This window comes from Emys orbicularis, chromosome 3, assembly GCF_028017835.1.
Source record: "Emys orbicularis isolate rEmyOrb1 chromosome 3, rEmyOrb1.hap1, whole genome shotgun sequence".
Lineage (NCBI taxonomy): Eukaryota > Metazoa > Chordata > Testudines > Emydidae > Emys > Emys orbicularis.
In genome coordinates, this window is record NC_088685.1 from 79,216,019 (window position 1) to 79,241,032 (window position 25,014).

Genomic DNA, 25,014 nt, shown 5'->3' on the forward strand with positions numbered 1-25,014 from the left:
TGCGCGTGGTTGTGTGTTATGGATATTCTTGATGGTCAAATTAGAATGCCTAGTGGTATGGACTTTTTGTGCAACTGCAAAAGTCACAAACTTGGAGAGTGGTTTAAAATCAGTTTGGATAGTTTTCAGAGTAGCAGCCGTGTTAGTCTGTATCCGCAAAAATAACAGGAGTACTTGTGGCACCTTAGAGACTAACAAATTTATTAGAGCATAAGCTTTCGTGGGCTACAACCCACTTCTTCGGATGCATATAGAGTGAACCATATATTGAGGAGATATATATACACACACATACAGAGAGCATGAACAGGTGGGAGTTGTCTTACCAACTCTGAGAGGCCAATTAAGTAAGAGAAAAAAAACTTTTGAAGTGATAATCAAGATGGTTCAGTACAGACAGTTTGATAAGAAGCAAGTGTGAAAATACTTACAAGGGGAGATAGATTCAATGTTTGTAATGGCTCAGCCATTCCCAATCCCTATTTAGCCCTGAGTTGATTGTGTCTAGTTTGCATATCAATTCCAGCTCAGCAGTCTCTCGTTGGAGTCTGTTTTTGAAGTTTTTCTGTTTTAAGATAGCCACCCGCAGGTCTGTCAAAGAATGGCCAGACAGGTTAAAGTGTTCTCCCACTGGTTTTTGAGTATTATGATTCCTGATGTCAGATTTGTGTCCATTAATTCTTTTGCGTAGAGACTGTCCGGTTTGGCCAATGTACATGGCAGAGGGGCATTGCTGGCACATGATGGCATATATCACATTGGTAGATGTGCAGGTGAACGAGCCACTGATGGTATAGCTGATGTGATTAGGCCCTATGATGGTGTCACTTGAATAGATATGTGGACAGAGTTGGCATCGGGCTTTGTTACAAGGATAGGTTCCTGGGTCAGTGTTTTTGTTCAGTGATGTGTGGTTGCTGGTGAGTATTTGCTTTAGGTTGGGGGGTTGTCTGTAAGCAAGGACAGGTCTGTCTCCCAAGATCTGTGAGAGTAAAGGATCATCTTTCAGGATAGGTTGTAGATCTCTGATGATGCGCTGGAGAGGTTTTAGTTGGGGGCTGAAGGTGACAGCTAGTGGTGTTCTGTTATTTTCTTTGTTGGCCCTGTCTTGTAGGAGGTGACTTCTGGGTACTCGTCTGGCTCTGTCAATCTGTTTTTTCACTTCAGCAGGTGGGTATTGTAGTTTTAAGAATGCTTGATAGAGATCTTGTAGGTGCTTGTCTCTATCTGAGGGATTGGAGCAAATGCGGTTATATCTTAGAGCTTGGCTGTAGACAATGGATCGTGTGGTGTGTCCTGGATGGAAGCTGGAGGCATGTAGGTAAGTGTAGCGGTCAGTAGGTTTCCGGTACAGGGTGGTATTTATGTGACCATCGCTTATTAGCACAGTAGTGTCCAGGAAATGGACCGCTTGTGTGGATTGATCTAGGCTGAGGTTGATGGTGGGATGGAAATTATTGAAATCATGGTGGAATTCCTCAAGGGCTTCTTTTCCATGGGTCCAGATGATGAAGATGTCATCAATGTAGCGCAAGTAGAGTAGGGGCGTTAGGGGACGAGAGCTAAGGAAGCGTTGTTCTAAGTCAGCCATAAAAATGTTGGCATACTGCGGGGCCATGCGGGTACCCATAGCAGTGCCGCTGACTTGAAGGTATATATTGTCCCCAAATGTGAAATAGTTGGCAGTCTGCTCTTCGAGCTCTGTGGTAGTTGAGAACTGGGGAATATAGCAACTGAAAATCTCATCTAAAATTAGATTGTTAACATATTCAGGTAAGTTTTATTTGAGCTCTGCAATGTCTAGAGCACTTTTGGGTCCTGTGAAAGACAGTTCATAAATAACAAAAACAAGAATTGTTCACAGAGGTTGGGTCTACAGGAGAGCACGTATCTCAGTGCAAAACTAGGCTTTCCAAAGCACATTCACTTGTAGGGAACTGCAGACCAGTTTCAGGTAGTACAGTGAGGATATTCAGCTACAGGCACCAGCTTCCTTCTTGCCTCCGGGGTGCTCAACTCCCGCCTCTTCCTGCCCAGTTCCGCCCCCTTCCCGGAGCGCGCCCTGTCCCTGCTCCTCCCCTTCCCCCCAGGGCCTCTGCACACCGCAGAACAGCTGATCGCGGTGAGCGGAAGGTGCTGGGAGTGAGAGGGAGATGTTGATTGGCAGGGCTACCGGTGGGCGGGAGGTGCTGGTGGAGGGAGGAGGAAGAGCTGGCTGTCAATGGGTGCTAAGCACCCACTAATTGCCTCCTTCAAACCAGTACCAATATCTATTGCCATTCAGTTTTATCTTTATTTACATTAGTTCTGTAATGTTGTGGGCATTTGGTCACTTTCTAAAAAAAATTTGTGTCTGTCTTAGGTGTTCCAGTCCTCAACAAAACCATATTGCAATACATCTCCAGAAAACAATGTGAATTTTTCCTGGACCAAAAATATTACAACACATTAATGCCAAAGAGTAAAGCAGCAGATAAAGTATGAAATGGATTACTGTACCTGACATATTCTTATAGATTGGTCCAACACTGTCTTGGTATCAGTAGCATAGTCTGGGCAAGGCAGCATGGCACGACTAAAATGGGCTTGCAGCAGAAGATGTGTTTTTGTGTGGGAACTGTCAAATGAATGAGGATTGACTTCAATGGGGAGATGTTTTGCCAGTTCACTGTTCATCTGATCTTCATTGTGTCTCACTGGAAGATCTGCATACTCTTCAGCATCCTTAACAGGAGGAAAAATAGGTTTTTTTAGTACATAAAATGCAAGAAAGCAATTGCAATTAAGTAGCATTTTTTTGCACTGTCCTTTTTTTAGGACGTTTACAACAAACGACATGGAAATCAGAGTATATAGCTGAGATTTTGCTAAAAACAACCATTTTGGCTAATGATGTTTAAACATCCTTTTTCTTACTCATTTATCAAAACAATAGATGCTAGTAAGAAAAACTGTAGTTTGTTAAAATATTCAGGAACTATTAAAGTGTTTGAAATACTCTTTATATATCTGATTTTTATGTTAGGGCAGAATAGCACAGATTTCATAGTAAGTACTGAAATATGCCCATTAGTCAAGTACAGTATTTGAGATCGACTACATGACCTAACAGAGGTCTTCTATCACTCTAAATGGCCCATAAAGTGATGTAATGAAGCCAATCTTAGACTTAAAGCAAGCAGTCAATAATGCACATTTTCATTTTTCAGAGAATATCCAAATGTTTCTGCTTTTCTTTACACATTCAAGACACACAGTGGGTTTCAAATCAGTCTAACAACTCTAGTCTGTTTATTTTAAATATTACAAATATTTAATGTCCAAGCAATAGACGATCAATGTCTAAAAGATTATTAAAACTGCAAACTAATTACTCGGGATTAAACACTACCTGTCTTCTGTGCCTTGCAGAGGGGCACACATGCTGGCTATGCTTTGCAACTGATGCGTATGCAAGGGCTTTCTGGAATTTACACAGGGGGCCTGAGTAACAATGGGAGTTCCCTGTGTGTCCACATGTAAGGTTTTGGGGATGAGATAGAGACAGGCTGGGCTAGTAGCAAGGGCAGAGCTGGTGAATCTTGTACTGTACTAATCAACTGCCCCATGTGGACTGGGAATCCAACAGCAGCAGGAATACTGCATCCTCCAAATTGTAGCTTTGGCCACTTAGTGGCTCTGCTGTAGTTCTAGGACTTAGAATTGGGGAGGTTTCCTTTTCTTCACTGTTCACATGCACCAAGCGTGTCTACTCTGGCTTGGTGTGGGAAGGATTTCATAATTTCCTAAAAGTATGAAACTTTGCAAATCAAATCAAATCAAATCAAATCATCAATATGTAATGTCTTTTGTGCCTGTAATTAAAGCAAACAGATTCCTTTTACCAACTGGGTCACTGAAAATTTTGGTAGTCTGAAAGACAATGTTGTTATAAAAGGAGAATGCCCTCATAACCGTGGATTCAGCAAAGAGACTGTTAAATTAAAGATAAAATATTCAGGGTTTTGTATCTATCTTTTACTACATATTTGATACTATGGGCTTTAGTCTCCAATCTCCAATCAGACTTCCTGCAAATCCATATTAATTAAATGTTCACAATGGTAAGTAATTCAGAGTGAGATATAGAAAAAAAATGCTCTTTTTAGTATACCTTGGTGGACTACCATAATTCATAGTAGTTTAACACCTGATTTATGTCCCAATTTATAGGACACCTTTGGAACTTCTTTGATAAACGTTCTACTGTTAGTCTGTCTAATAATAAACACCACTAATATTATTTTCAAGTTACATTTATGGCACACTGAAATTACACTTACATAGTGTAACGTAAATGTGAAAGAATGACTGAGTCTAGAAAGTTTAATAATAATTAGAAATAAAAGCAGTGTCATTATTTATTTCATACTTTGAGAGCAGATTAAAAGTGAAGACTGACTAAAGACAACTGCTGCTTAATCCTTGATGTCTCTGCCAGATCTCTTGTGAAAACTGCGGTCATTTATTCTCTGAACCTAAGGTCACAATCTTTTTAAGCCCTATAGAATGTTGCATGTTTGCTCTGCTCTTTTATTTAGCTCACATCCCCTTCAAAGATATTTTAAAGAATATTTACCAAGGAGATTTTTTACTTAGTTTTGCCTTGCAGTTTCAAGCAGCAGCAGGAGACAGAAGCAGGATCAGCTGAGCGATTCCAGACCGACTGGTATTCCTGAAAATACGTTCTCACTAGTTTTTCCCCAGTATGATGTGTTTTATTTACTTCCAAAACAGTCATCTTATTTCAAACAACTTGCCTACTTAATTTCCTGTGACTGTAAGTAAGTGAGGTTCATTTTCTTATCTGCATCATGTAGGTAATTAAAGGAAATTGAGAATGGGTAGCGAAGCTTTTATGCAACTGGGAATGAAGCTGAATGGAGGGCACTAAGGTCAGCAGAGTCCATTATATTTTTATGTGAGAGGCCGGTATGTCTGCCCTGTCCTTGTTTGTTTAGTGTAGGCTGGACAGACTACTAACTGCAAATCTGTTTCTCTGATTTGCCCAGCTGTCCTTGAATAAAGACATCTTCCATTGCAAATGTTAAATGACAGTGATTGACAACCCTATGATGAACTCTGCTTGTAACCCTCTGCTACTGTTTTCAGATAGCACAAGAAAGGACAGAATAAAGAAACATCCTTCGTAATCACCTCAAATGTGTCCTGCTGTTCACTCAGTATTTTCCATTTTCGTTTCCCTTTTCATTACAAACCTCAATCTGTTCTGCAAATGCTATAGACTCAACTATGCCAAGCAATGTACAAAAATATGTATTTTACTACATTTCGTCTGAATACTGTACATAATTCAGGGTCTGATGAAATGGATTAAGTTGCATAACAATTTAATGTTATCACACTTCTTAGTACAAACTTTACAATTAGACCAAAAAGCATTGCTATAAATGGTCTTCCTTTCCTTGTTTTTTTCTGATGTTGTGTTAAATCAGCCCTATTGTAGCTTACAGCTCACATGCTATATAATTATCTATATGAACACCTGTTGTAAAGCATAACCTGCTTGGATGATAGTCAGCAGTTGACTACAGATTTTAATTGTGTACTCTACAATCATGTATTTGCAGCCCCGTTGCACCTCCCACAGCCCTGCTGGAACGTTATGGATTCACCCACAATATCTTTCTCTGGCCCTAGAGACTACCGTGGCAAAGAATTTCAAGCAGCCAAGCTGCCTCCCTCTCTTCCTCTGTTCTTACTGGTCCCCTTGCGGGACCCACACAAGGTATCAGCCAGGAGGTTAAGGCGGCAGCTGCAGCCCGCAATCAAAAGGACAGGATATTGGTGAGACAGGAAGGTGGCAGGAACAGTTTGGTTAGAGAGCAAGGGGCAGGAAGGGTGGCAGGGGCTGAAGGGACAGCATGGGGAGGACAGTTTAGATCAGGGCCCAAAAAGGCATCACAGCAGGCATGGAACAATTTGAAAGGGGCAGGGAAGAGGGAAGGCTGCTCCAAGATCCCTTACCCAGGATGGCCCAAGATCTCCTAACTGCTCCCTGAACCCGTAAACCCCAGACTCACATCAGAAACACCCCCAACACCATTACCAACTTCAGGCTACTTCAACACTTCCTCTAGCTTCCCAACCCCTGCCCGGGACTCTCCTAAACCCCTCCCCCACATCACCTCTATGGACCAGTTGTCCTGGTTCCCGCAATACCATGCTTGCTTCTGAGGGATTATAAATAGTGACTTGTTCTCACCAGTGGGAAATGTCACATCTGAAACAGCACAAAACTTCACAGTTATGTTATACCCATAGACTATAAAGCCAAAAGGGACCATTATGATAATCTAATCTGACCTCCTGCATAACATGGCCTATAGGACTTCCTTGAATTAATTCCTCTTCGAACCAGAGCATGTCCTTTAGAAAAAACATCCAATCTTCATTCCAGTGATTGAGAATACTCCAAAGCCCTTAGTAAATTGTTCCACTGGTTAATTGCCCACACTGTTAAAAAAGTGCACCTTATTTCTAGTCTAAATGTGTCTAGCTTTAACTTCCAGCCATTCACTCTTGTTGTACCTTTTTCTCCTACATGGAAGAGCCCTCTATTAACAAATTTCTCATCCCCATGTAGGGGCTTACAGACTGCAATCAAATCACTCCTTAACCTTCTCTCTGATTCAAGACTGAGCTCCTTGAATTTCCCACAATAAGGCATGTTTTCCAATCCTTTAATTTTTCTTGTGGCTCTTCTCTGAATCCTCTTCACAGCTCAGGAAGAATGTTGAAAAACTCAACACCAGAACTGAATACTAGTATTCCAGTAATAGTTTAACCAATGCCAAAATACAGAGATAACATAACCTCCCTACTCGATATTCTCCTGTTTATACATCCAAACATCCCATTAGCCTTTTTGGTCACGGTATTACACTGGGAGTTCATGATCAGCAGATTATCAACCAAGACCTCCCATTCTTTTTCATAGGCCACGTCTACACTACCCGCCGGATTCGCTGGTAGTAATCGATCTATCGGGGATCGATTTATCGCATCTCGTCTAGACGCGATAAATCGATCCTCGAATCGACGCCCGTACTCCACCTCGGCAGGAGGAGTAAGCGGAGTCGACGGGGGAGCTGCGGCAGTCGACTTGACACCGTGAGTCGAACTAAGCGTAGCTGAAGTTGCGTATCTTAGATCGATCCCCCTCCCAGTGTAGAACAGCCCTAAGTCACTGCTTCCCAGGATAGAGTCACTTATCCTGTAAATATTGCCTACATTTTGTTTCCCTAGTTGTATGATCTTACATTTGGCCATTCTGAAAAGCATATTGCTTGCTTTTGCCCAGTTTACCACGCAATCCGTATCATCTGTACTAGTAATCTGTCCTCTTCACTAATCATCACCCTCCCAATCTTTGTGCCATCTGCAAACTTGATTGGTAATGATTTTATGTTTTATTCCAAGTCATTGATAAACACATTAAATAGCATATCGCCAAGAACTAAGCACTGGGGAACTTCATTAAAAACACATCCACTCAATGATGATTCCCCATTTTTAATTACCTTTTGAGACCTGTTAGCCAGATTTTAATCCACTTGATGTGTGCCATGTTGATTTTGTTTCAATCTAGTTTCTTAATCAAAATTTCATGTGGTATCAAGCGAATGCCTTACAAAACTCTAAGCATATTATTTCAACACAATTACCTTCATCAGCCAAACTTGTAATCTCATCAAAAAAAGATATAAAGTTAGTTTGATCAACTTTAGTTTCCATAAACCCATGTTGATGGGTGTTAGATATATCACCCTCCTTTAATTCTTTATTAATCAAGTCCCCTATCAACCATTCTATTATTTTGCCCAAGATCAATATCAGGCTGACAGACCTATAATTACCTGGGTCATGCTGTTTAGCCTTTTTAAATATTAGAATAACATTAGCTTTCTTCCAGTCCTCTGAAACTTCCCCAGTGTTCCAAGATGTATTGAAAATCAACATTAATGGGCCAGAGAGTTTCTCAGCCAGTTCATCCTTTTGATAGTTGTACAATTATTAAAGGCCAGACCTAAGGCCCATTTAAATCAAAGTCTCAGCCAATTCCCAGGGCCTGATCCTGCAAGCATTTGCTACTGAGTTAGACCCTGATCCTACAAACACACATTATCATCTATAGGCTCTTGAGTGGCCCCAATGAGCTTTATGGTAGTTATTCAAAATAAGAAGTACCAAACTTAGTAGTGTTTGTAGGACTGGGCCCTTATTTATTTTTTTCAGATTCTTCTTCAACCCACAAGAATTACTAATATATTTTGCTTAAATCATTGATATAAAATGAATGATGAAATGTGGATTTACACTGCTAGCACATCTTCCGTAAAATTAAAGTTTTTTATTTTTAAGCAGCTGCACACACTGCCATCTACATTTAACTAAGAGACAAGAGGATGCTTGTGCAGTGTAGACAATTACAGGATCAATATGAACAAAAAAAGAAGCTTTATGTTTTAATTTAAGTTCAGTCATGGGAACAGTAAAATTTAAAAAGTTAATGAGTTCTAGACTTTAAGTAGCAGTTGATTAATTTGTAACAGTGAGGATCTAAAAGAAACCAAAATTAGTTTCTCACATTCCAGGACTGAAGTTGTAGTCTTTATTTTATTATTTTTTTAAGCAATAGTATATTGGTAAATACCATGGAATTGACTAACCAAATGTGTGCATTTTATTTGGGTTGATCAAGTGAACACAAATATTACATATCTTTAATATTTTTTAAAAATATCCTGACATACATTTTGTTGTGTCTAAGCAAGCCAATAACTATTTATTAATTGCCATGAATTACCCAGTATTAAAATTTTAAAGCAAATTAATAAAGGAGTAACTGCTATGATGAAAAAAAAGATGGGGAAAGTTTTTAAATGTCACATGTCAATCAAGCTATCTTCATTAATTTATTAAGTGTTAATTAATACTGGGCCAGACCAATGGTCCATCTAGCCCAGTATTCTGTCTTCTGACAGCGGCCAGTGCCAGATGCTTCAGAGGGAACAAACAGAAGAAAGTAATTTTCAAGTGATCCATTCTCTGTCATCCAGTCTCAGGTTCTGGCAGTCAGAGGTTTACGGACATCCTGAGCACAGGGTTGCATCCCTGACCATTTTGGCTAATAGCCATTGATGGGCCTATCCTCCATGAACTTATCAAATTCTTTTTTAAACCCAATTATAGTTTTGGCCTTCACAGCTTCCCCTGGCAATGAGTTCCACAGGTTGACTGAACATTGTGTGTGACATAGTACTTCCTTTTGTTTGTTTTAATCCTGCTCTCTATTAATTTCATTGGGTGACTCCTGGTTCTTGTGTTATGTGAAGGGGTGAATAACACTTCCTTATCCACTTTCTCCACACCATTCATAATTTTATAGATTTCTTATCATATCACCCCTTAGTCCCAATCTTCTTAGTCTCTCCTCATATGCAAGCTGTTCTATACCCCAATAATTTTTGTTGCCCTCATCCGTACTTTTCCAATTCTAATATAACTTTTTTGAGATGGTGTGACCAGAACTGCATGCAGTATTCAAGGTGTGGGTGCACTATGCATTTATATAATGGCATTATGATATTTCCTATCTTGTTATCTATCCCTTTCCTAATGGTTCCTAATGTTCTGTTAGTTTTTCTGGCTGCTGCATTGAGCAGGCGTTTTTCACCAACTATCCACAATGACTCCAAGATCTCTTTCTTGAATGGTAACAGCCAATTTAGACCCCATCACTTTGTATGTATAGTTGGGATTATGTGCAGTACTTTGAACTTATCAACAATGAATTTCATCTGCCATTTTGTTACCCAGTGACCCAATTTTGTGACATCCCTTTGCAAGTCAAGCTGTGAACTTAACTATCTTGAATAATTTAGTATCATCCTCAAACTTTGATACCTCACGGCTCAATCCCTTTTCCAGATCATTTATGAATATGTTGAACAGCATAGGTCCCAGTTCAGATCCTTAGGGGACACCACTGTTTACCTCTCTCCATTCTGAAAACTAACCATTTATTCTTACCCTTTGTTTCCTATCTTTTAACCAGTTACTGAGCTATGAGAGGACCTTCTCTCTTATCTCATGACTGCTAGCTTTGCTTAAGAGCCTTTGGTGAGGGACCTTATCAAAGGCTTTCTGAAAGTCCAAGTACACTATATCAACTACACCATGCTTTTTCACACCTTCAAAGAATTCTAATAGATTGGTGAGGCATGATTTCCCTTTAAAAAAACCAACATATTGTGTTCATCTCTCTGATAACTCTGTACTTTCCTATAGTTTCAACCAATTTGGCTGGTACTGAAGCTAGGCTTACCAGCCTGTAATTGCCAGGATCTCTTCTGGAGCCTTTTTAAAAAAAAAATCAGAGTTACATTAGCTATCCTCAAGTTATCTGGCACTGAGGCTGATTTAAGCGGCAGGTTACATACCCTAGTTAGTAGTTCTGTAGTTTCATATTGGAGCTCCATCAGAACTCTCGGGTGGATAGCATCTGGTCCTGGTGACTTATTACTGTTTAACATATCAATTTGTTGCAAAACTTCTTTTATTGAGACACCTCAATCTGGGACAGTTCCTCAGATTTGTCACCTAAAAAGAGTGGCTCAGAGGTGGCAATCTCCCTCACATCATCTGCAGTGAAGACTGATGCAAAGGATTAATTTACCTTCTCCACAACAGCTTTGTATTCTCTTCTAGCAGCTTGATTGTCCAATGGCTTTGCTGATTGCGTGGCAGGCTTTCTGCTTCTGATGTACTTAGAATTTTTTTTTTTGCTGATAGTTTTTTTGGTCTTTTGCTAGTTGCTCTTAAAATTCTTTTTTGGCCTGACTAATTAAACTTTTGCACGCAACTTGCCGGAGTTTATGCTCCTTTCTGTTTTCATTGGTAGGATTAGACTTCCAATTTTTAAACGATGTCTCTTTGCCTCTAACTGCCACAAGTACTCCTGTTCTTTTTGCGGATACAGACTAACACGGCTGCTACTCTGAAACCTGTCTTTCACTCTGTTTAGTTATGATGGCATTTTTTTGGTTCTCTTAATTTTTTTTTTTTTGATTGGGGGTATACATTTAGTTCTTCTTCAATGCTTAGCCAACAGTTGGCCATAGAGATAATTTGACATTTGATCCATTCCTGCGGGGCCGTCAGGGGTTGACAGGCCAAGAGTCCAATGTTGGAACGGACTTGATGCACACATGTAATAGGGGGTCTGACGTTGGGCTACCTACACCCTGCAGTTGGTGGAATTTTATCCAGAAGTTACAAGCCACCTGGAGAATGGTGTTTGCCGGAACATCTTGTGGCATTCTGGCGACATGTCCAAAAAGCATAAGAAGCTATCTGCGGACAATGGCCCCAGGAGTCTGTAGACCGGAGCGACTGTAAAAGTCTGCATTACGAATGAAGTTGTTGCACTTTATGCTCAATATAGGACGTTGACATTTTGTGTAGAAAGCCTCCAGCTTTGCCCAGTCTGAGAGGTTGCATGTTTTGCAACCATACAGCAGTACGGAGAGGATACGGCTCGAATAGATCCTGAACTTTTAGTTCGAGCCTCTATTACTATTTTTAAATAGTTTCCAGGCACCTTGTAGGCATTTCATTCTTATGACTATTCCTTTTAATTTCCATTTAACTAACGTCCTCATTTTTGTTTAGTTCCCCTTTTTGAAGTTAAATGATACTATGATGGATTTTTTTGGTATTTCCCTGCCTAGAAGGACATTAAATTTAAGTATATTATGTTCGCTATTATGTAAAATTAAAAAGATAGAGGAATTTTTACATTATTTTACATAATCCATTAGTTGGCTCAATAAAGGTAATCATTTCTAATTAATTGTACAAATTATACAAATCTGCCTGGAATCAAAAAAATAAAACATGCTACAACTTTAACTATTTTTTTCATAGGGATCGTCATATTGTACAGTATTCTGCAATTATCACTCATATACACTCCATTGCACATTTGTTTCCATGTAACTTAAGGTTCAAAGGTAAGCCAATATTGAATTTCAGGAAGATTTTTCCAGGTGAAAATACTTTCAATTTCTATCTACAAATCAATTCCTGTACATTTTAGAAATGGGGGTAACAAATTAACATTCACTGTGGTACTATTATTATTTATATTGTAACAATACCTAGAGGCCCCAGTCAAGCCTGGGGTTCGATTGTGCAACGACTGCTCTTACCCCAAAGACTTTCAGTATCTGGTCTATCAGTGGGGCTCCATATGGATGGCTGCAGTCTGCCTGTATAAGTAAGTTGAGGATTGAGGTCTTCAAACACACAGGCTATGTCTATTCTTACAGCAGCATATAGTGAACATACACCCCGCCCCACCCCCTGCACAGGAATAAATAGCAGTATAGCTGGTGAGGCATTGCTTAGGCGAGTAAAGACACGCCCGAACCTTAGAGTATATATTCTCCATGCCCAAGCAGTGCCTCACCGGTCTATGCTGCTATTGTTATCAGTGTAGTACCCGCTCACGGAGCCTTTCCCCACTGCAGCGAAAGGCTCCAGCAGTGGGGGAAGACTCCAGAAGCCCCCATGGCAGTGAGGACCAAGCCTGCTTTTCCTTGAGGCATGTAATTACACATACCCTACACGCCATTGCCCGTGTAGATAAGGCCTTAAGCACTTGTGTGTAACTTATCTCATGTGAGTAGTCCCTAGGGCTCCACAAAGGCACAGAGCTCCACTCACACAGATTCAGCTGCAGGATCAGGGGCCCAATTTAAAACAAGACGGAACAAGAAGGTTTACCAAGCAATGGGGGGGGGGGGGGGGGAGAGAAGGAACAAGAGTAATAGTGATAATATGAAATTACATAGGAAGCTGGAGCACACACCTTGATTTCCTAGTCAGTTACAAGAGATTATTATTATTGTTAAACCCATGTCTATTTCCAACAATTAGTTTTAATAAATTATGCTAGTTTACAGCATATTTTTGTTTGTTTTAAAACCTGTGCTTTTTTCTGTTTTGTTTATTCTTCTGCTAATTTCCGATTTTTAGAATTTATTATTTCTCTGCACATTTCCTGTTTGTTTATACCTCTGTTTAGCTTACCAATAGGTATATACATAAGTTGATTTTCACAGCAGTCTAGGGGCGTTTAGACACATATTTTCCATTAATTTGCTTTAAAAATCTCAAACATATGTTTTTTAATCCTCTACAGTTGTCTAAATTATAATTAAAACAATACAAAATAATACAAAGTAACACAAACACCACAAGTTACTTGGCGATGCTTTCTTCCACTGCCAGGCTCTTCCCAAAGTCCAGGCCATAGTTACATGCAGACAGTTAAAACATCTCTCACCTTGGGTCTAATTTATGAAAAATATAGTCATATGACCAATACTAGTATATTTTATCTTCATATCTTTGTTTTGTTACAAGTGTAAAACAGATTTATAAGGGAAAACATCAAACTTACACAGATGTGCAAGCAGCTGGAATTCAGTCAAGCACAGATTTATGTGCAGAAATCTAATATATGCATGAAGAAACACCTCTTTTTTACCCTTGCCAAAACTGACCACATGGTTAACAGCTGGATTTCAGGAGTATCCTTAAAATTAGATTACATCAAAAAATTAGATTAGAAAAGTACCCGCTAGCATCGCTGTAGCTAAAATTATATCAGCATTAGCGATGCTATTTTTAAGGAGTTTATTGCTAGCCCATAAAAGTTTGTTCTTTGGTTTCAGTTTCACAGGATATAATTTATGTTTTTAAAGTTTTAAAAAATCCATTTAGATGTTTCTTCATTCTTACAGATATAAAGGGTCTAGGACAGTATCCCAATTAAAGAGAGTAATAAACGGGCATTATTAGTTCTGAGCTGTTTTAAGGACAAATATCATGCACATTTTCCAGCTTCCCATTCTAGGCAAAAGAAAAGACATTTCTGTCAGACTGCTGAAGTCCCTGCACTACACATTTGTATTTAGAATGGAAACTCTTAATTAGACTAACTCTTTGGGCTAGAGAGCTTCTTCACTCTGTTATATTCGTTCGACCTCAGTATAACTCCATTGACTTCAAGGGGTAATTTTTGAGGGGCAAAGCTCTAAATTTGCGGGGAAGTTATTAAATAGTAGCTTGGTGCACGCTTGGAATGTAAGATTAACTACCAAAGGAAATAGACTGGAGGCAAGTTTAGGAAAGGTGCAAGATACATTTATCACATGGATATCACCTCCATATATGTAGAATGTATGTCTGTTCGCATGCACAGCACACATGTTTTATTCACCTATTATAGCTTTGTGCTACTAAGGCCACAGGATGGCTAGAGTCAGGAAGGTTACCTTTGAAAGCAGTGCAGAATTTCCTTTTGTGGAAAGGCTGTGCAGAAAAAGCCAGTCCTGAGGATGAATTTACATAAACACAGTATGATCCCTTGGTGCACAAGAAGGTGGAGACTATTCCAAGAATAGAAGCAGCAGTGAAGAAGGAATAAAAAAGTGAAAGTAAACATAGTTAGGGTGCTAGCCTGGGGTTCTGGAGGCCTAGGTTCAAATTCCCTGCTCTGTAACAGACTTCCTGGGTGACCCTGGGCAAATCACTTAATCTGTAAAATAGGTAAAACAGTACTTCCTTCCTTCCTTCCTCACTGGTGTGTTGTGAAGATAAATACATTTGAGAGACATTCAGGTGCTGTGATGATGGTATCATATACATACCTTAGATAATACATACAAAGGGAGTGATCAAGGAGGCAGGATTGGATGGAGCGAGACAGAGAAGGAAATGAGAGCAGACACACTGACTGTGAGCATAAAAAGTGTGAACTAGATCTGAAAAGTGAGGAGAAGTTAGTGAAGGGATTCCAACAGAGGACTGACATGGTCTGACCAGTCACCAGTAGGACAGGAAGATGGTTTTAGCTGCAGCATTTGAATGGAGGTGAGGGATGGAAGCAGGGAGGCTGCAAAGGAAGCGGTTGAAGGAATCAAGCTGAGAGATGACAAAAGAATGAACAACAGCTTTGGCGTTAGAGAGTCAGAGGAAGGGATATATTTTACTGTTGTTTTAAAGGGGAAAGAGTGAAGAAGAGTTGCTTTGCTATAATTGAAAATATTTGGTTTGAAATAACGTTAACAACTGATCGCTGTGTCTTACAGTGATGTGCATACACAGTACTGTAAAGGTTCTTTACTGCTTTAAACACGCATCTTAGGCTAGGTCTACACTACCCGCCTGAATTGGCGGGTAGAAATCGACCTCTCGGGGATCGAATTATCGCGTCTCATCGGGACGTGACAATCGATCCCCGAATCGACGCTCTTACTCCACCAGCGGAGGTGGGAGTAAGCGCCGTCGACGGGAAGCCGCGGAGGTCGATTTTGCCACCGTCCTTACAGCGGGGTAAGTCGGCTGCGATACGTCGAATTCAGCTACGCTATTCGCGTAGCTGAATTTGCGTATCTTAAATCGACCCCCCCCGTAGTGAAGACCTGCCCTAAGTTTAATGCCCTCAGGGTAAGCACAATGGGTGTGTGATTTTTCTCAGGTGTTCTGGTGTCCCCAAGGATAGTGGTGAGGGCTGAGGAGAGTCCTTCAGACATGCCACTGGCAACACAACTAGTTGTATTAATCTTCTAATGTGTTTGGACCTTTAACAGAGGGACAAGCACTGCTCAATGTCCTTCTTCTGAAACAAATGTTCTCCTGTACCCTTTCTATTTGCCATCTGAGTAGTGGTTTATACATTTTTATAGCTAAAAAATAAATGATAGAAACATATCTTGTGGAAGTCAAAATACATTACAATTTAAAAGGCAGTAGCAGAGTGTTTGAACGAGGGGGCCAGGGGACAGCTTTTGGAGGGGCATGTTCTGTGCCCCTGCTGCGGTCCCGGGGCCGGAGGAGCTCGCTGTCCCCGCTGTGGCACCGGAGGAGCTGTCAGCTACCATTGCTGTGCCCCGGGGCCAGAGGAGCTCACTCTCCCTGCCGCAGCGCCGGGGCACTTCTGTGTCCCCGCCGATTATTAGTGGGGCCGTGCCCCTGCTTGCTCCCCCTTGTGCATGCCCCTGAGTGGGGCAGTGCTGGTCTGAATATTTTTCACCTCACCTGGTTTTAAAAATTAACAGGGATAGGATGGGAGACCTCTAAGGAACACCAGAAGCTGTGGAACACATCTATCTTTTGCAAATCATGCAAATCTTTTCCTTAATTTGTTTTCTGAAAAGAAATATTTAAAGTTTAATTTGTAACTAAGTGTTGGGCTCTAAAGCACCACAAATTTCAGCAGTGGGCTCTATTTACAGGAGAAATAATCTATATCTGAATTCCAAGGCTTCTTACTTAAATGAATTACAATGAAGAAAGAAGAGTACACAGCACAGTTTGATTTTTTTTAAATGGCTGCATCTGATAAACACCATTCATTGTACAATTACAAACGCCATAAAAATAATAAGGGAAATCTCATGTGAAGCACAAGCTGGAGCAGTGAAACAGTTCAGTGATTGCTTAAAACTGCATGAAGGGTTTAGATTTCACAAGTTCACCTCTTACTTAAATGTCCAAGCTACAAATTACTAATGGCATTTCTGATGACCAGAGGTCAGGAGTCTAAAAGACCTTTGCCACTGTGCACAGAGCAATAGAAGGTCAGCTATCTTAGCTACCAGTATTGGGGAATGACTCAACAGCTTGGAATACGTCTAAAGTGTAAAGTTAAATTACAGACATTTGCTTCAGCATGGAGATGCTAAGAAAAAAAGTGCTAACACAGTGGAAAGAAATTGGCGTGCAAAACAATGATCTGATATCTGAAAAAAGATGTGTTTAGCACATACTAGTGACATCTGAAATAAGAATTTGAATTTATTTAGTGCATTTTTAAAGCCCTCAAAGCACATTACAAACATGACTGTATTTCACTGGTGCTGTGAAACTTAAATATTGTAATTATTGTACTTTTTTTTACAGCTGGGTAAATTGAATACTGATTAAAAATAATTACCTGTATTTTAAAAAGACTTTCTTACTGTAAAATGCACACACTGTTAAAACATATTAAAAATGAAGAATGAACTATTGATAGCTCAATGACTTTTGGTTCTCACAGTCTATAATGTTTCTCATGGAAATTTGGGAATGATCACCATGAAAAGTGAGGGGAAAAAGACAGTTCAATGCTGCTTCTTTAGAAGATCCTGTTAAGTCTTTAGGAAATATTTTTCCTAAAATGTATTCTCGAATATCAGCTGAAAATTAGTAAAATAATTTCTCACATAAGTAAACTGTATCTTTAAATAAAATAGATCCCAGAACAGGCCCCTGGGTTCATAAGAGGAGGTTACTCAAAATGTGTGGTTCCTCTTTGTATTCCAAATGCAGGGGTGCGCATGTGCGCTATTGCGCTGGAGCGTTTCAGCAGCAGTGTCCATTGACCTGTATCTTATGTTGCCATATGTTCCAGGCAAGGTTTCAAGAGGCCGTGAGGAGCAACACACCCTCAGTCACCCTCACAGTCTGCAGCAGAAGGGATGGTGGGCGGGTATTGGAATACAAATAGGGGCCACACACCTCAAAGTACTTCCAGTTACAGGCAAGTAACCTTCTCTTCTTCTTTGAGTGATGGTCACTATATGAATTCCAAACGCGGGTGACTAAGGAGCAGTGATGCGCTTGAGTACGAGAATATGATAGGAAATGCCTGCTGCAGGATGGCACATCCCACAGTCAAGTCTGCAGCCGCCCACTGTGCACTGTGAAGGTGTGGATGGAGCACCAGGTCGCCACATGGCAGATCTCATACCAGGGGACGTCCGCCAGGGAAGCAGAGGTGGTTGCATGTGCAGTGTGCTGTGATCCTGCTGGGTGGTGCGGCGTGGAAGCGGACAAGAGGCAGGAACATGTGGCAAGTCAGTTAGACAATGCGCAACTCCAAGATGTTGATGTGCATGTGCTTCTTGGGGTGTCCACGTCCCTTGCATGGCATGGCCATCTAGGTGTGTGCCCCTTCTTGCTAGGGAGGTGTCCATAGCAAGGGTGGCCGTAGGGACAGGAGTGGCGAATGGGATGCAGCGGAGCACTTTGGTGGGAGCGATCTGCCCGGTGGGGGAGGCGCGGACCCAACTCGGAACACTCAAGGGCGAGTCCAGGTGCCTGATGTGGGGCCTGCAGACTGAGAGAAGCCACAGCTGTAGACACCGCATGGTGAGGAGCGCATGCAGCATCAATGGGTGCAGGCTGCCCTGAGTCCTAGGAGGCAGAGACAGCAGCGCACCGTTGTGCACAGGTTGTAGCACAGGGCTACCACAAGAGCCACGAGGGTGGCAAAGCGGTCTGCTGGGAGAAAGGCTCACGCTGCTACAGAATCCGATGAAATGGATCGTCTGTGTCAGGAGAAGAATGAATTTCTCCTCATTGACACAGACACCCAGTGAGGTGAGGGGAGAGCGGTGACGGTCACCACTGTCTCAGTGAGGGTTGATTGCACCCTTCGTTACGAGGGCGTCCGCCTTGTGTTGGAGGAGGGTGTGATGGGTGAGACTCCCAGGAGGCGTCGGGGGGTGTGTGTGTGTGTGCTCTGGTGGGAGGGGAAGGTGAGGAATTCAGAGTAGCCATGTCATATGATCTCCAGGACCCACCGGTCCATGGTGATCTTGCCTCAGTGGTGGGAAAACAGGGCAAGATGAACCCCGAAGGTGGTAAGGAGGGACCGGAGGCGATGATGCAGGGGGTTCGTAGCTCTCGACTGATGTGTCAAAATTGGGCCTTTATGTGGTGCTGTGGCATGGTGGAGGAGATAGTGGTGGCCAAAGGGTGCAGGTGCTGGAATCGGAGCGCCGTCGGGCCGGCTCCTGGACCTGGGTGTAGGTGGGCAGGTATGGGGGGTAGAGGCTCGGGCAGAATGACAGGTTAGGTTGTTGGTTAGGGGTTGGGGGCGGATTGATGATCCCCAGAGACTGGAGGGTTGCCCTTGAGTCCTTCAGTGTCCTGTCAGAGAACAGAGGTCCTGGATGGTGGACTGGACCTCTCCGGGAAAGCCTGAGGATTGTAGCCAGGTCTCTCAGCATATCATAGAATCATAGAATATCAGGGTTGGAAGGGACCTCAAGAGGTCATGTAGTCCAACCCCCTGCTCAAAGCAGGACTAATCCCCAACTAATCCCCAGTCCATCCCAGCCAGGGATTTGTCAAGCCTGGCCTTAAAAACCTCTAAGGAAGGAGATTCCACTATCTAGTGCTTCATCACCCTCCTAGTGAAAAAAGCTTTTCCTAATATCCAACCTAAACCTCCCGCACTGCAACTTGAGACCATTACTCCTTGTTCTGTCATCTGCTACCACTGAGAACAGTCTAGATCCATCCTCTTTGGAATCCCCTTTCAGATAGTTGAAAGCAGCTATCAAATCCCCCCTCATTCTTCTCTTCTGCAGACAAAATAATTCCAGTTCCCTCAGCCTCTCCTTATAAGTCATGTGCTCCAGCCCCCTAATCATTTTTGTTGCCCTCCACTGGACTCTTTCCAATTTTTCCACATCCTTCTTGTAGTGTGGGGCCCAAAACTGGACACAGTACTCCAGATGAGGCCTCAGCAATGCCGAATAGAGGGGAATGATCACGTCCCTCGATCTGCTGGCAATGCTCCTACTTATAAAGCCCAAAATGCTGTTAGCCTTCTTGGCAACAAGGGCACACTGTTGACTCATATTCAGCTTCTCGTCCACTGTAACCCCTAGGTCCTTTTCTGCAGAACTGCTACCTAGCCATTCGGTCCCTAGTCTGTAGTAGTGCATGGGATTCTTCCGTCCAGGACTCTGCACTTGTCCTTGTTGAACCTCATCAGATTTCTTTTGGCCCAATCCTCTAATTTGTCTAGGTTCCTCTGTATCCTATCCCTACCCTCCAGCGTATCTACCACTCCTCCCAGTTTAGTGTCATCTGCAAAATTGCCCATGGCCAGGGAGCGGGACGGTGTGTCCACTGCATCCACTGCTGCCTGTAGGCAGACTTTGGCCATCAGGCAGCCTTCTTCCACCAGGGCCTGGAACCTGTGCTGCTTGTCCTGCGGGAGGTCTTCCAAGAACACTGCCAGCTTGGCATAATTATTAAAATCGTACTTTTGCCAGCAGAACCTGATAGTTTGAGATGTGGAACAGCAGAGCTGCGGAGGAGTAGAGTTTATGGCCAAGCAGGTCAGGTGTTTCACCACCTTATCCGGCAGGGTGGAGGTGGAGGAGTGCTGTCTTGCTCTTTCTGTTGCCACATGCACCACCAGTGAGGCTGAGGCAGGGTGGGAGAAAAGAAAGTCATCTCCCTTTGATTGCACAAAATAACAGCATTCTGCCCTGTTAGGGCACAGGATGCCAGCATGTGCCAGACCTCCCATGGGGGGTGGAGGATGGCCTTGTTAATGGGCAGAGCCATGCGTGCTGGCCCCCAAGGCTGGAGAATGTCCAGCAGCTGATGGGGTTGGTCCTGGACATTCCTCCAAGAGAATACCAAGATCAAGAGCCACCCTCTGTAGCAGCTCCTTTTACTGGTGGTGATCGTCAGGAGGGGAGAAGGTTCTGGGGTGGGGAGACGGGAATCCGGGTTTCACCTGGAGAGGAGGATGCTGCTGTTGGGACCAGGGCATGCTCTGGGTCCTCCTCTTGACTGTTCTGGTGGAGGGGCATGGATGGAATGGGTGAGGCTGGCGGAGGCGGGTACAGGCAGTGGTATGTATCCCACGTGGCCAATGTGGCCATGGGGTAGGGTCCAGTGGATACTGCAGGCCCCAGGAACAAGGGTACCACTGCGGCAGGACTATGGGGTAGCCCATCTGGTACAGCGGATGCACATGGGAGTCCGAGCTGCGCAGGACACAGGGGAGAATGATAGCTGCTCTGCAGAAAAGTCTTCGGAGTCTGAAGAAGCCTCCAGCAGCGGCAGGGCCATTGGTGCAGGCAGTCCAGCAATGGTTGGGTGAAGATCCTGGCCCAAGAGAAGTGGTGCATCTGCTGGTGTAGGTGGTCGTGGAGCCGAGAGAAGTGGGGAGGATGGGTAGGGCAGGTCGAGATGCGCCATCAATGGTTCAGCCCATCCGGATGTCCAGGGCACATCCCGCTACCTGCCAAAGCAGAAACGAGGGTGCACGGAGCAGAGCATGGGGCCTCCCACTGAGATGGAGGAGCACGCCTCGGAGGGCTGCCGCACTGCACGGCCAGTGCGGGAGTCAATGGTGCTGGAGCCTCCTTCTTCCGCTTGGTGTTGCCCCCCCATGTGTGGAGTTCAGGGGAGTGGTGTGGTGGGTTCCGCACACAACATCTCACTCGACTGGGCACGGCTCAGGGAGGAAATGCTGTGCGTCGCAGCAGTCCTCAACGGGGACTTGCTAAGATGTTCATGGGAGCGCTTGTGGCTCTCCTTCTTGCCCTTGTTGTGCTTCGGTGGTGCTGCCGGATCTGGGTGGGAGGTAGAGGGTGGGGTGCTCACTGCTGATGAAGGGCATTGTATTGCTGGTTTCGCCGGTCCAGGATCGGATGCAGCAGGGGACCAGAGCACTTCCTCCATGAGGAATTTGCAGAGGCATAAGAGATGAGCCTCACGGGTCTGTGTTGGAAAAGACTTGCAGGTGTCACAACGGTCTGTTGGATGCACTTCCCCCAGGAACAGCGGCAGTTCCAGGTACCAGCGCTCCAAGCGCGTGCCTGGGGCGGCAAGCCCCGAGGGGCGCCCTGCCGGTCCCTGCGAGGGCGGCTGTCAGGCAGCCTTCGGCGGCATGCCTGCGGGAGGTCTGCCGGTCCCGCGGCTTCGGTGGCAATTCGGCGGCAGGTACGCCGAAGCCGTGGGACCGGCAGGCAGCCTGCCTGCCGTGCTTGGGGCGGCAAAAAAGCTAGAGCTGCCCCTGCCTAGGAAGTAGAGGCAGTGGCTGTGCTTGTCGCTGAGAATCAGCGAGGGCATGAAGCACGGTTCTTAAATCCTGGGACACGGGACATAGCTGCTGACAAAGTTGGGGTGAGCCCCAAAAGGGGCAACTCTCTACACTAACTACAGGTATGTATACGATGAGGAAGACAATTAACAAGATGGTTGCTCTTGTAAAAGCTACGAGTGTGAGGAGAGAAGATTCTGACACCCTCCACGTGGTGGTAAGCGGGAACTGAGGGCGCGTCACCTCACACGGCCTCTGATAACTTCGCCTGGAGCACGTGGCAACGTAAGACGCCCATGCGGGCCATTGGACACTGCTGCTGAAAACTTCCAGCTCTGGCGCATAGTGTGCATGCGCATCCCCCATAATTGGAATACATACAGGGACCGTCACTCAAAGAAGAACTATAATACTATGGCGGGGTTGTGACTTTAAAATTCCCTTTCTGCTCCCCATACATTGCCCCTTTCAGCAATGCCCTTCACAGGACCGAGATGGTATGTCTTTGTGAAAGATATGCTGTAGTTCAATTTAAAAACTTGAAGTTGCATTATTGTGTATCAGTAAGTTTATGAGCAAGTATTTGTAATGGTTTAAATTAAGATAAAACCATGAAAGCAAACATCAGAATGATACAGCATGTATGTATGCCCTTAATTAGTTACACTTATTCAAATCATGGCAAATAAATATGATCACAGTTACTGAAGACAATACAACATGGTATAAATTGATAGCCAACTTTGATAAAGTGACTCCTTTCCAAAATCATCCAGGAAACATTTACATAGTTGTGAATGTATATATTTGTGGAACTTTAAAAATGCTGATGTAAGAAGAGAACTTTCTATTGCAAGGTATTACATTTGTCATTGCAAATTTAGGATGAACATTTCAAAGCTGCCTAAGGGATCTGGCCACTAATTCCCATGACTTCAATGGAAAATGAACAGCAAAATCTTTTCCATGGTTTCTCAACTTTGGCGTGGTAAATAAAACCAGGGATGTCGCAACCACCCTTCCCTTTTTATGGTCAGCTAGGATGGGGACCTGAAACTCTCTCCTTTTGTAACATGGAGGCTTGCAACATGAAAAAGGCTGAGAAGTTCAAGTAGCTTTGAAATATCAGCCTTAATATTCAAAAGTATTTCAGTGCATGACATTGACAATGTGATAATACACAACTAAGAAATTCTCTGTGAGTATGCATTGAAATATGATGGTCATGAGACAAGTAAATTTCTCTAGTTCCATTGAGATTTGTCCACATTTTGAAGATAAATTTGGCTGAATTGACTGTGTTGGCTCAGGTTTAGCTGAGCTGCTGACTGAGATGATGCCAGTAATAAGTCATAATAGCAGAACTGCAGAAGAGAACGTTCCTAGCAGCTGTCTCCAAAAAAGTGATCAATCATTTTCTGTTTTAGGCTTTGATTCTGCACTGGGATCCTCCAGTGTAGATCCCTGAGTCAGTGGGACTCTGCTTAGAGGTAGGGATCTGCATTAGATCTCCACTGATGCAGGTTTGGGGCCTTACACACTCTATACACCAATGTTAATCAGTAAAAGCTCTATGTGTTGAAAAATGGATTTCAGAGTTGCTGACCTGTGGCAGCTTCCAGATTAGGGAGCCACAGATTCACATTGGTGCATTTTTCTACAAGATTAAACTCTATGGATCAAGACAACTACGTGATCAGAGAAGAAAGGGAATAAAAGGTTCAGAAGCATGAGTACCTGTCATCATGTGGTAAAGTGACTAGCAGCCTCTGTTCAAGGGAGGCTCATGCCTGGAATAACAGAAGAACAATGTAAATTGGGAGAAATATATGGAAAACTTGGAAGGTACTTACTTGCACAGTGTCTGATTAGCAAGTCAGCGCTACTGCTCTCACTTACAGGCGCACAAAATTTACCCAAAAATAGTTTAAAAAAAAAAAAAAAACAGTAAGAAGAAACACACCAAAAGCTGTAAGAGGAAGTGACAGCTGCTTCAACTAAATTTATTGGGCCAGATCCTTAGCTGGTTAAAACTGGCATATCTCTACTAACTTCCATGGAGCTATGTACATTTGCAACAGCTGAGGATCTGGCCCAATGTTTTGAAGAACTCATGAGATGCAAACTAATGCTGAGACAGGAGAGACTGAAGTTGGCAGTGGGGTAACTGTCAGGGGAAGACTGTTCTATTGTGTGTTTCTCTCAGCCTGTAAATATATGAAGAAACAGAGTTAAATTGTAAGGGTATCATCTGCCAAAACTGACAAGGAAAGATAACTAAGAATTAAAAGAGTTACAAATATGTTGGCACTGGTGTAAAGTTTCAAGAACTTCTATTAAAAGACAAAGAAAATAGAGATTTTCCATACCAGATGTCTGGGAAGATCCCATTTGGATTTGAGCTACTTAAATTTGCAATCATGTATTTATACATCTAACAGAGCTTCTGTTTCCCCTAGAATCTGAAAATTAACTAGCTTTGTAGCATCTTCCTTGATCTGCCACCCGTGCCCTGAGGATTAGAGACTCCACCTGAGCTTGTTTTACAAGCATAACAGAAAAAATTAATCTCTGCTGGCAGCAATCCCACTGGGATACTGATGAATAATGATATCCCTCTCTTGCTGCCCTCTCAGTCCACTAGAAAAGCCACTCTAACCCAGCAACGTGGAAACTGCTGAAACCATTCCAGCTGTGGATTAGCAGACAGTCAAGCATCCATCTGCTCTGTGTGAATCAAGAGAAAGCAAACATGCATTCTTATAGCTAAAGTAGCATTCACCATTAACACCTTATAGCACCATGTATAGTAAATATTAAGATAATCATATACAAGAGAATAAATTAATCCACTACTTACACCTACATTTGTTTATATTTTCTTTAGTACTTTTAACAATGACAAACATAGCTTAAATTTCATGTTAGTAACCTATAGCATATCATAAATTAAGGGATTTAAGATATAAAATGAAATTTCTCAAGACTTTGTATTTCAGTTGTACCTGCAAATGTATGTGTGCTCCCACGGAGTGTGC

At 42.9% G+C, this 25,014-nt stretch overlaps 1 protein-coding gene across 1 annotated transcript in view; it reads right to left on the bottom strand.

Moving 5' to 3' along the window:
* The window catches only part of ASCC3 (activating signal cointegrator 1 complex subunit 3), a 525,526-nt gene that overhangs the window by 32,632 nt on the left and 467,880 nt on the right, over positions 1-25,014 (bottom strand). Inside the window, exon 37 of the mRNA XM_065400559.1 lies at positions 2,500-2,724. Within this exon, the coding sequence (XP_065256631.1) occupies positions 2,500-2,724 (225 nt within the window). The remainder of the gene's footprint in view (positions 1-2,499; positions 2,725-25,014) is intronic.